The following is a 12,775-nucleotide window of genomic DNA, read 5'->3' as shown; positions in this document are numbered from 1 at the left end:
AGGATTGCAAGTTGGACATCAACCTTGGCAACTTAGCCAGTCCCTGACTCAAAATAAAAAATAAAAAGAGCAAGGGATGTAATGCTCATTGGTAGAGTGGCCCTGGGTTCAATCCCTAATATAAAAAAAGATCATTCTGAAAACTTACAGAAAGTGAAAATCTGTTTCAACGATAGCTATAAAAACTGCTTTATAGAAAATTTGTTCCTCAGCTATCAGAGGTTGCCTCTTTCACTGGTGGGAGAATCCCTTTCTGTCTCTCATACTGTCAGAGTCTGGGACAGCCTTCTTTTAAATCCACAGGGGGCTAGGGAGTAGCCATTGCCAGCTACATTCTCTGAATAGGAGGCATGACTTGTGTAGACCTCTGACTAGGAGATGAAATTGTAGAGATGTTATGAATCTTTAGAAACCCAGGACACATTTTCAGGTAAAGATTATAGAAATGTTTTGCATATATTTGTGGAGATTTTATCTAATTTGCATTCTATCAAAGGGGAATGGCTTCCTTTAGTAGAAAGCAATGACTTCCTCAGTGTGGAAGAGCATGTGTGGAAGCATACTGGTGGAGGGCAGGAGAGTAGCTTATGTCTGAAGGACATGGATTTGAATCCTGGATTTGCTGTGCACTAGCTGTGTGACCTTGGGAAAGTGAATTTTTCTGATCAAGTTTGTTTTCTCATTAATAACACCTACCTTGGGGGGTCGTTTCAAAGGTTGTAGATAATATAATGACCCAAGACAACTTTTGAAAATCAAATGCTTAACTTATGTGAGTAATGGAACTTTGAATCCTGAAAGACTTCATTTCAGGACATACATTCTGCCAAGGACCTCTAAGTCCATTACCTGAAATACCTAAATAAGGGTGAAAAGATTGAGAGGGCAGTCATTCTAGATGTAAGGAGATCCTAAGGAGACACTCCAGCCCCTCTACTTCCTCTAGTGGTTGCTGAACCTTTGGCAAGGCACTGCTTACCTCAGTCATATGTGAAATGTCATCTTTATGCTCAGTGTCTCTTCCCATGTGTCTTTGAGTTATATCTGCTCATTTTATCCACTAAACTTGCTTTTATTATCTCCAGCTTTGTGAAGCCAGCACATCTCTGCAGGAACAAGCTGGATCTGATTCTGCTTCTCACATCCCTGACAGAACTGTCAGCTTCCTTTCCATCAAGCAATCTTGGTAGCTCCTAAGGGTGTCAGAACTCAATGTTTCCCACTCCAGGTTGAATTGGCACAGCTGGGGCAGAGAAGAACTGTCTTTAGACTTGTGAAGTGAGCAACTTGGACTGAGAAATCATTGAGAAGATACAAATGTGGGTTTGAATTTCTTCTGTAAAAATATCAATTATCTACATGTGGAATGATCATAAAAAAGTAACTTTGAATTAATTGTCTAATAATTCAGAGTTATAAGAAACAACCAGACCCTCTGGTCCCTTTGACCTGAGGTGTGTTTTGAATATTATCATGATGCATTAAAAAGCCTTTAGTCTTATTCAACCTCCAAAACTGACTTAAATGATAAGGCAGCTATTGTTTTGCATTGAATTAACTGGAAAAATTGGTAGGGAAACATTTATAAAATTATGCTCAAAATATGAAGTAATGGTATCCAGAGTTGATGATATGTAGGTTGCTGTTATAAAAATGAAGCCTGCATAGCTACATTATTACAAAATCTTATTTTCATTGCAAGAAAAATGTGGGTTTTAAGAGAAATTATGACATTAAGTTAGTAGCTCAGTGGCGATTATGTTACATCCCAGAATATAAGAATTTTTCTACATATTCAAAGTTACTGCTGCTTATATTCTTAAGACAGAGCTATTATAAGCATGTTTTTTTTTTAGTGGGTATGTTCCATTCTTTGATTTTTTGGCTAGGATATTCTAAAGGTAGTTTGTTCTGAAGGACTCAGGGTTAACAGTATGGTATTATAGTATTTACCTTTTAATTTATTTATTCAAAAATATTTTCTGAGTGTCCATGCAGCACTAGTTACTGCGTGAAGTGAATTTAGTCTTAAAGAAAGAGACTCAGCCATGTCAAGAGTAGGGAGAAGAGTTCCAAGTAGAACAGTGTGAACTGTCCCTGAGGTGTTAAGGCACTTGGCAAGTTTTATAGAACTGAACAGTGTGATTAGATCTTAGTGAGGAAGAAAGAGAATGGAACAAAAAGTGACTGAGAAAGACTGAAATGCAGTAAACCACTAGGGGCTATTCATGTACACAGAGGTGTTGCCCTTAAATTAAATGTCACCAGACTGCTATCCATTTTGTGACATGTGTATTCATTTTGTGATTTTTTTTGTCTTTTCCTCCAGTTTCTTCCTTTACTGTTGTTAATTCTTTGATTTTTCATCAATTATCATATCTGATTCTAGTAACATTATGATTTTTTTCTTTCTAATTTGCTTCCTATTTGGTGGAAGAATTATGCAACCAAACTCATTAGAATTATGTCTGGAGTAAGAGTGAGAAAGTTGTGAGTGTGAAATAGAGAACACTCTATTGGATGAAAGTGATATATGTTTACAAATGTACCACCTTCCTTCTGGGTCTCAGTTTCCTCATCTGTAATATCAGTCCAATGATCAAAATACCACATAAGTTCCCTTTCAAGTTGTAATTTGACTTGCCATGTTTTATAAATAAAATATTTGGAAAATATAATTGCATATTACATTCACTTATAGGTAATTGTGCTCTAATTTATCTGCAACCTAGAGAAAAGAAAATATTAAAATGTTGAAAATCCCTATCAAAATGAGATAAAATATTATTTATAAATAATTTGTTCTGTTACATTTTTCTTTATCTGAATACAAAATGTAATGAGAAAATGTAAACTCAAGTGCAAATTATAGCTTTGAGTTCCTATGTCTGATAATTTCTGCATTTGGGAAATGCACATAATTGGACTTCTGTTCCAGAATTCTAGATTCTAAACTCCTTGTATACAGGAGTGCAGAGTTATGCTTGGATTACAGCTACTGACTTTAGGGGTTCATGCTCTCACAGCTATGTTCACATGAATGGCATCATTTGCTCTAGTATTTTGAATAAAATAGATATTCAAGAAAAATCTAATTGAATGAATACATCAATGAATAAAATCTATTGGCTGGAATCTGATTCAGTCTTTGCTAAATGCATGAAAAGTCATCAACCAACTATTCTTTTGTCTTCAGAAAGCTTTTATCAGGCCCCAGTTACTTAAAAATAAAGTGTGTATATGTGGTATTCTAACATTCTTTGGGATTATGGAGGAATGTGTAAGATGATGTTCATGTGTCTCAGGAGAAAAGGGGTTAGTAAGCAACACTCACAGAAATGAAATAGCTTCAGACAGTGGTCAACCTTGGCAGAGCATTTGCAAATTGGCCATCAAGTGACTTCTTGCCTTTGTTTTTGGGATCAGAAGGTGTCTGCTTACCTCCAAACCTCACTATTCACTAATTGCAGGGGCAGGATGAGAGGAAGGTGGGGTGCTGGATGAGCGTTGACAGCTGTCCGGAATGCAACATCTTGTTTCCTACAGGTCCAGATCTGCTTACCATTACACAGTGTTTAGCTTCGGTCAGGATGTGGTCAGCATTTGCTGGAAGGTGTATGAGAAACTGGCTTTCCAGGAGGAACTCTCCCCCAAATTTACACCTTGCATGCAAATTCTAGTGTAGAAAATTGCCTGTAAAAACTTGGGTGAATTGTGGGGAAAAAAAATGTATTGGTTTGGCAGCAAGGAAAGTATTTCTTTTGCTTCAGCAAAGGGAAAAAAATCCACAGGTCTAAATTTGAAGAGAGATAAATTCATTCCTAGAAATATTTGGGGGTCACTGGCTTTCAGACAGCATGGGGTTTATTCATTAGTGGTCAGAAGACTCTGGAGAGCTGTGTGGGAGTCAAGGAAGAAAAGATGAGCTGGGACTGATGCCTCATGAGGGTGCTAGGGACACTGGTGATAAAACAATCCTTGAAGAACCTGAAGAAGTGTGACAATTATTTATTGTATTACTCTGGGCCTAACCTTAATGGGGATTATCTTTTAAAGAGCAACGGTGGAAAAAAGCATTGGGGAAAAAACCTTAACACCTCTGATAGAAATTTATGATTTTAATCTCATCACATTACTATGGTGTTTAAAGCATTAACTTTTCTGTAAGAATAAGCAGCTAAATTGATGATGTGTGAGGTCCCTGCTGGCTTTAGATTTCAGTGATGCCATGATTACTGAAAAATGAAGGCAGAGTGCACCTGAGAAAGTCCTTACATATCTCCTTATTTCCAAATCGCTTGGTGTCGTTGTAATATCGCATTGTGTTACTAAAGTTCTGTGGAACAAAAGCAGACAGGGTACAAATGGTATGGGCAGGTATTCATCTTGAAAACATGTGACCTCTGGATTGCTTGGAGGGAGGGCTGGGGAAGGGCACTGAGGACCGTTGCAGTAACAGAGATGCCTCCCAGCAAGATGTGTGAACACAAAAATGTTCAGTTTTTTGTTTCAGCTTGAGCCCTGACCTCTCAAAACTGCTTGCTCAGTCTTTCTTAATACCAGAGCAACTTAAAAACAAATCCCATCTTTTACCCAAACTGCATAAAACAGCTCCTCTGGGCCCCTGGCTTTGACAGGATTCATTCTGAAACGGTCCTGTGTCATATAACCAATGCAGCAAATTTGTTACTTTTATAACAGAAGACTCAGACAGGATTTTCCAGAGTCCAGCTGTGGATCTTTAGATTGTCGTCATGTTACTCAGAACAGAACAACTGTTTGAAACAAAGCCAAAGATGTCCTTGAATCATTTGGTATCAGGGCACTAATGAGCTCTGCAGACATTTCAAATTCCTTTTCCTTCCCCTCTCTCCCTCCCCATCCACCTTAACCAGGTGTGACTTAATCCAGTCTATTTTTCCCCTAAGTAATAAACTGTAACACACACACACACACACACACACACACACACACGATTTATAGATCTATATTTTTTTTGTATTATGAAGTGAGTTTTCAAAACTGATTTGTTTGATAACCACCAGATACTTTACTGATTTGTTTTATTAATAGATATTTAAGTGGAGCTTCAATTTTCATTGTTCTTTGAGTCTTTAGAGATGGCAGATACTGTGATGATCTACCAATCCAACTCAGAGTGTTAGGAGGTGAGGAGACTAAGACTGAATTTGCAGAGATTTGCCCAAGATCCCCCAGGTAGTGTCTGGTCGAGCTACCCTTGAACCAGCTATGGTGCTCTTTTATTTGGTGCATACAATTTGAGAGTCATATTATACCCTTCCTATTTTATCCATTTAAAATCATTTGTTATAAATGGTCTAGTTTTATTCACCTATGAGGTTTCTTTTTCTTGTTTTTCATGTTGCATTTATGAAATTTTTCATGTTGCATTTATGAACAATATAATATCTGTCTGCCATGTTCACTGCTCCCCCTTCAACCACATCTGTGTGATGAACTCCCATTGTCACCAAGGCCCAGTCCTCTGTGGGTCTCTGAGCAAAGCAAAATCTCCCCTGAATACATACTTACCTCCCCTCACCCTTGGCAGCTGGTCCTTCTCATATATCCTAGCAATTCTTTATTTACATGACCATAGAACTTTTATATTGAATTATATTTTTTTAATTTATTCATTTATTTATCTCATTTTTAGGCCCAGATCTATAATGTAGTAAATTATTTATAGAAACCTTTAAATATCTTTAAAACCCTTAAGGCCATTATTTTTAATTCTGTTGCTGAATATGTATGACATTGCCTATAGTTCAATATTCCAATAGATTATCTGTGAATCATCTTTCTTTTTTAAAACATTTTTTAGTTGTAATTGGACACAATAACTTTATTTTATTTATTTATTTATTTATTTTTATGGGGTGCTGAGGATCGAACTCAGGGCCTCGAACGTGCTAGGTGAGCGCTCTACCACTGAGCCACAAACCCAACCCCTGTGAATCATCTTTCTATTTTCAATTAAATGACATTTATTGAGTACCTAGTGTTCCAAATAACCATAAACATTGCTCCTACTGACATTAACCCATTAAGTTATCATAACAAAGTTGTATTTTGATATATACCCCTAAAGAATGCTATGTTTTAAAAATAGGAATCAAATTGCAAACTCTCACCTGTACCTGGAATATTGGTTTAGTACTTATTATTCGTAGCTGTCTGTGCTACATGCACATTTCAGGGGTCATCTACAGTTTAAACCAAGTTTATAGATTTTTCTGGCTCTCTCATCTGGGATTTCCCTGCTTCCCTTTCTAATAGCTGTAGTTACTTGATTTCTGTTCTCCAGTTCTTTGGGCCAGTAAGATTGTAAGTTTTCTATGGGAGATTTATCTTCCATTCATGGATCTGGCCATTTTTTATTAATTTTCATTTATTTATTGATAATTTTATTTATTTATTTATTGTTCCTACTTTTTGTTTTAAATATTTAGTTGTATTGTGGTTTGGAATATCTTGATTCATGATTAGGGTGTGTGTGTGTTTGTGTGTGTAATGTTTATAAGTCATGCCTTTATCATTGTAGCTCTCTTTTAGTATTTTTTCTTCAAATACCACATCATTTTGTATTAAAATTACAACTTCAAAAAATAAAAATAAAATAAAATTACAACTTCTACCTTTTTAATTTGCATTTTTCTATATTCTTTATTTATATCAAATCTTCATTAGTTTTTTTTTTTTGTTTGTTTTTAAAACTATAATCTGTCAGTCTCTTTTTAAGTGGAAGACTTAAGGCCATTCATGTTTATTTGACCAATGACATACTTACTAGGTTTTTTTTTCCAATTTCACTTTACATTTCATATTTCTTTGTTTTTTCCATTTTGAAACATTTTTGCTAATTTCTAAAGTTGTAATTTATTTTCTTTAATGCCCTTGCTAAATAAGTTTTCAGTTTTATTTATGATTATCTTTACTTTCCAGTGCTGATAATCTTACATGTATTTCTCTAAAATGACATGATATCAAAGTACCAAAGCTTCTAACTTTCAGTACTTCTGAGAAAATTAATGGAATCTGTAGGAAAGTTATTGATTATTCCTTTCTTCTCATATACTTATCCCCAAACTCCTAGGTTGTGCTGAGATAGTGAAATATTTTAAGTCCTGGGAACTGTTAAAATTTGTTTCATGACATGTACATTTTATCTGAGGAATCCTAACAGCACATATTTTATACATTCTTAGACTATTATCATGTTATAATCTATAGATTTAACATAGGTATATGTAGATATGTGTATAAGTCTATTTCTACTCAATATCTTTTCCTTTATTGCTTTTTTCTTGAGGCTTCTGTTCATATCTAGGGTTTTGCTAGATTTGTTTTTTATTTTCTTTAGCTGGATATTGAGATCATTTATTATTTGAATATTTCATATATGAAGATATGGGTTATTTTTTTCAAGTCTGATGATTGGTAGAGATTCTTTTGATTACATTACCTCAAATAATCTGATATTATTTTACTATCTTCTAAATTTATAAATTAGGAGTTGTATTATATATACTTAAAGATGGAGGAATTTCATTATTTCTTCGATAATTATTTTTTCTTTATTAGTTTTTCTTCTTTACACTCTAAGTACCCTCATTCAGATGTTGAGACTCGAAGGTTTATCTGAATATTATTTATCTTTTTGTCATAATTTTCTATCTTTGTATATTTTTGCTTTGTTTTTCTATGTTACAAATTTTACTCTCAAAGTAGACCAATCTATCCTTCAGTTCATTTATCAAGTTTTTAGATTAAGGATTATGTTGTTTTAATTTCTTCTGTTTTCTGGTTAGGGTACTGCTATGGTTTGCATATGAGGTGTTCCCCCAAAACTCCTGTGTTAATGCATGAATATTATATGAATATATGAATTTTATTTATAATGACTAGATCATGTGAACTATAACTTAATCACTCCATCCTAGTTTAAATGGACTAACTGGGAGGTAATTGTAGGCAGGATGTAGACATGGATGAAGGAGGTAGGTCACTGGGGGTGTGCCCTGGAAGGGTGCTTCTTCCCTAAGTCTTTCTTTTTCTCTTCTCTCTCTCTCTCTCTCTCTCTCTCTCTCTCTCTCTCTCTCTCTCTCTCTCTCTCTCTCTCTCTCTCTCTTGGCTTCTGTGAGATGAGTTGTTTTCCTCCTCCATCCTTCTGCCATGTAATTTTGCCTCAGCTTTGAACCAGAGCAGTAGACTGGGCAGACTATGGACTTAACCTCTGAAACCCTGTGACAAAATCAACTTTTGTTTCCCTGTCATGGTTGTCAGGTATTTTGGTCACAGTAATGCAAAATTGACTAACACAGGTACCACAAGTGGTTGTGGTCATGGTAATGGTGGAAGGTGGGTTGTCTCTGACTTCAAACAACAAGCAGGTGGTGAGTGTCATGTGAAGACACCAAAAAGACACTCAGTTCCATGGTTTCCATACTCTCAACCTCAATGGGAGAGCACATCCCCCACATGGCCAATACAACTGTCAGTACTCCACAGTATTAGGCTCCAAAGATGCCAGAAGGCTTGGCTTTTCAGACTCTTCCTAAGATTGTTTAGGATTGGCATCCAGGGGAGCAAGAGTCCAAAAGAAAGGGACCCTGATCATGTATCTATGGCATGCCAATACCCCAGGTTCCATTTGATCCAAGAAAAGCACTTGGATTGAGGCAATGTTTGGAATGGAGGGAAGAGAGGTATGTGAAGCTGCCCTATTTCTGGTACTAAGGCAGCTTTGCTGGCAAGGCAGAGAACTTCAGAGAGACTGAAATTGTTCATTCTTTTGAAAAAAAATAAGGCAAGTATACATTTCCTTTATTTTTATTTCCAACTGTAAATAGTTACCCTTTTGCATTATATTAACAAGGTTGTCTATTCAAAGGAGTTTCACAGCAGTTTAAGCCTTATGTTGATCATTGTTGTTTTTGATTGTTTAAAAACTATAAACATTTGTTTTATTGCTTGAAAAATTTTGTTTTATAGCACGAGCCTTTCACTGGTTTACACATTCATAAAATCAAAAGAGATGTTAATATTCATCCTACTATAGAGACATTTCAGAAAGATACTCATTTATTCATTAATTACTCCTTCTCTAACCTTATCTATACTGCAGACAGATTCCTCTGTAGTTCTAGCATAGTAGCTCTCCAACTTTAGCCTACATCAGAATCATGTGGAGGGTCTGTCAAACACAGATTGCTGAGCCCCACTACAGAATTTCCACTCCTTGAGAACCACTTGTTTAACTGGGGTAACCAGCTATCCTGATTTGCAAGAGACAGTTGTAATTTTCACACCGAAAGTCTCAAATCCCTGGAAGCCCAGGCAAATGGTCACCCTAAAACACTTGTCATATGTTGGATAACCTGAGCAGTTTTCATAAACACCATTGCTGGACATCTGTCTATTAGAATTAAAAAGAAAACATTTAATCAATATCAATGCTCAGGCCCCACTTCCCACACCCAAGAAAATCAGCCAGAGAGGGTGTAGCCTAGCCATTGATCATCCTTTACTCTTTTCCTGAATTCTGTCAGGCAGCCAAGAAGGAGAAGCATTGTAATTCTCTCATGGCTATCTTAGCCATTCAGTGAAAAAGACCTATTATATCTATTCAATTTAGTTCAGCTTCCCACCATACACTTTCTAAGAGCACTTAATCACTTTATGATATTTTCTTTATTCAATTCTCTGTTTGTTTTCTGCATACCCCCTATTAGTGTAATGAGAACTTTATGAAAACAAGAGTTTTGTCTTGTATCTTCAGTTCTTAGGACATGATGCAGAACATGTAAGCATTCAGTTAATATTAATTCATGCCTTCAATGCGCTAAGCACTGTGGTAGGCCTCTGGAAAACAATAATAAACAATAATACTGCCTATAACAGAGAAAACATATAGTCCTCTCTGCCTTCATAGAGCTCACAGTCTGATGGATTATTTCCTTTTTTTAAAAAAATAGTTGTGGGCTGGGGATGTGGCTCAAGCGGTATCGCGCTTGCCAGGAATGCGTGTGGCCCGGGTTCGATCCTCAGCACCACATACAAACAAAGATGTTGTGTCTGCCGAAAACTAAAAAAAAATAAATATTAAAAATTCTCTCTCTAAAAAAAAAAAAAATAGTTGTTTTAATTTCATTCTATTTATGGCTGAGTAATACTCCAGTGTGTGTGTGTGTGTGTGTGTGTGTGTGTGTGTGTGTGTGTGTACGGGTGCGTGCACGAGAGAGAGAGAGAGAGAGAGAGAGAGAGAGAGAGAGAGAGAGAGAGAGATTTTCTTTATCCATCATCTGTTGATGGGCATTTAGGCTAGTTCCATACCTTGGCTTTTATGAATTGCACTGCTATAAACCCTGATGTGGCTGTTATTACTGTAGTATGCTGACTTTAGTTCTTTTAGGTAAATACTGAGGACTGGGATAGCTGACATTTGCAAGTAAGTAAATGGATGGAATTGGAGAACATCATGCTAAGTGAAATAAGCCAGACTCATAAATTCATGGTCAAATGTTTTCTCTCAAATGTGGAAGATAGACCAAAAGAAAAAAAAGGGGGGAAAGGGTTCCATGAAAATAGAAGTGAGATCGCTGGAATAGAGGAAGAGGATTGTGGGGTGGGAAGAGGCAAAGAAAATGAGAGGAGTGGTGGAATGAAATTGACCAAATAATCCTGTGTTCATATATGAATATACTATAGTGGATTTCACCTTTATGTTATCTATAAATTATTAATTAAAAAACTATAAAAATAGAATTTTACATAACTGTACTAAACCTCAAAAAGCAAGTGGTTAAGCAGATAAAGTGAACACATTTCACCACTTAATGACTGCCACTAACATCTTGTCATTTTAACTATCTGGTGAATTTATGGTACCAGCAGCATCTCTGTATGGTTAAATGAACTCAGTGACTTATAATAACTGAAGGGACATTATATCCCTGCCTTATGACATCCTGAGCCATGCATTTGTGGTTCTGTGAATTTATTTTGCCTTTGCTTTGCAGTTTGGTGCTGTCGAGAAACCATGAGACTATGCAGCTTCCACCCCCACATATCTATGGAGAGAGCCTCCCTGGTGGTCTAAGGACCCAGCCAAGTCTTCCTGTTGTGGTTGAGCTGCAGGAAATACTCTGCAGTCCCCTGTTCATTCAGACAGACACATGAAAGGGGCAAGAACATGCACAGAGATAAGACATAAGCAAGTCTGTATTCATTCATTTTATGGACATAAATGGTATGGGGGCGCTGTATACATGGAGTATATAGATTCTAGAGGGCTTAGTCAGGAGATGGTAACATATCTTGGGGAGATCAGGACTAAGTATTATAGGTCAAGTGGATGACATGTGCAAAGTCTCAGAGACTTTAGCTAACACACAGTATGTTCCACCAAAGCAAATGGTTCCTGTACTGATCTTAGGGTTCCTTCCTGGACTGGAGTAGGACAGTTTGGGATTGGGTAGAGTCATCATTTCTTTTTCTTTTTTAAAATATTTGTTTTAGTTGGAGATGGACACAATACATTTATTTTGTTTATTTCTTTTTATGTGGTGCTGAGAATTGAACCCAATGCCCCACATGTGGGAGGCGAGCACTCTACTGCTGAGCCACAACCCCAGACCCAAGTAATCGTTTCTTTATATTCTCTTTCCTTCTGAGATAATTCACCTATCTGGTCAAGTTTCTTGGAGTATTAAAAGAAAAAATTGTAAAGCAGATCATCCAGCCACATGAATCAATCTGCATAGCCAATTTAGACACTATAAGGAAAGACACCTCAGCTAGATCATGTAGATTTATTATATCTTTAATTATCAAGCACATAGAAATGCTTAATCTAGAGCTTTATTTTTGTAATACAGAGTTATAAAAATAAATCATTACATGATAAAAAATGAGTGCTAACAAGATGTTTTTCTATGTATAGTATACATATATTTAATGTATGTATGGCATATATTATATATGTATTTGTATCTTTATGCATATTTATCAATCTATCTAAATGAAATGATAAAACAGTTTGCTTAAAAGTAGTGACCATTATACTTAGGAAAGATGTTTAAAATATATCCTATTAATATTAGCGTTTAAAATATTTAGGTTAATGGTGAAGGAAATTGAACAAAAATGTTAGAAGACAAAGTCTAGGCATAACATCTACCTAATACATTTTCTTTTAACTCATGTGGGCCCCAAACCAAGTGATAGCATTTAAAGGTCAAACCAGAAACTCAGAGCATCCCAGGTAGTGCATCTAGCCTGGCCTTGTGCTTTGCTTCGAGCTTAAGAAATCAGCTTATTTGTGACCTCACTAAGTAGAGGAATTCAAATGTAGTGGGGAAGGAGAAAAGCACAGGACTTTTCTTAATGTATAACTGTAGATTTACTTGAAAATGTTCTTTCACCAGCTAGACACAGTTTAGGTGTTTTATGACCCTGTATTTTACTTCATTAAACAACTCCTTAGCCAGGCATGGTGGCATACGCCTGTAAGCCCAGTGGGCTTGGGAGGCTGAGGCAGGAGGATTGCAAGTTCAAAGCTAGTCTCAGCAAATTAGCAAGGACCTAAGCAATTCAGTGAGACCCTGTCACTAAACAAAATATGACAAAAGGTCTGGGGATGTGGCTTAGTGGTTAAGTGCCCTTGAGTTCAATCCTCAGTACCAAAAAAACAAACAAAAAAATCCTTCATATGAAAACCCTGTTGTCTGTTTTACTATTTATTTAATCATTG

General features: G+C 36.2%; 1 protein-coding gene across 7 annotated transcripts in view; it reads left to right on the top strand.

Moving 5' to 3' along the window:
* The window catches only part of Sugct (succinyl-CoA:glutarate-CoA transferase), a 679,655-nt gene that overhangs the window by 410,898 nt on the left and 255,982 nt on the right, over positions 1–12,775 (top strand). Inside the window, exon 13 of one of the 7 annotated variants that reach the window (XM_078039834.1) lies at positions 1,086–2,678. The exons of the other annotated variants lie outside the window; for them this stretch is intronic. Coding sequence (XP_077895960.1) covers positions 1,086–1,190 — 105 coding nt within the window. The 3' untranslated portion in view covers positions 1,191–2,678. Of the gene's footprint in view, positions 1–1,085; positions 2,679–12,775 lie in introns of those variants that run through there. 7 annotated transcript variants of the gene reach the window in all.

The sequence above is a fragment of the Ictidomys tridecemlineatus genome, chromosome 2 (genome assembly GCF_052094955.1).
Source record: "Ictidomys tridecemlineatus isolate mIctTri1 chromosome 2, mIctTri1.hap1, whole genome shotgun sequence".
NCBI lineage: Eukaryota > Metazoa > Chordata > Mammalia > Rodentia > Sciuridae > Ictidomys > Ictidomys tridecemlineatus.
Note: the sequence above shows the minus strand (reverse complement) of the source record. Positions and strands in the feature narration are given on the sequence as shown.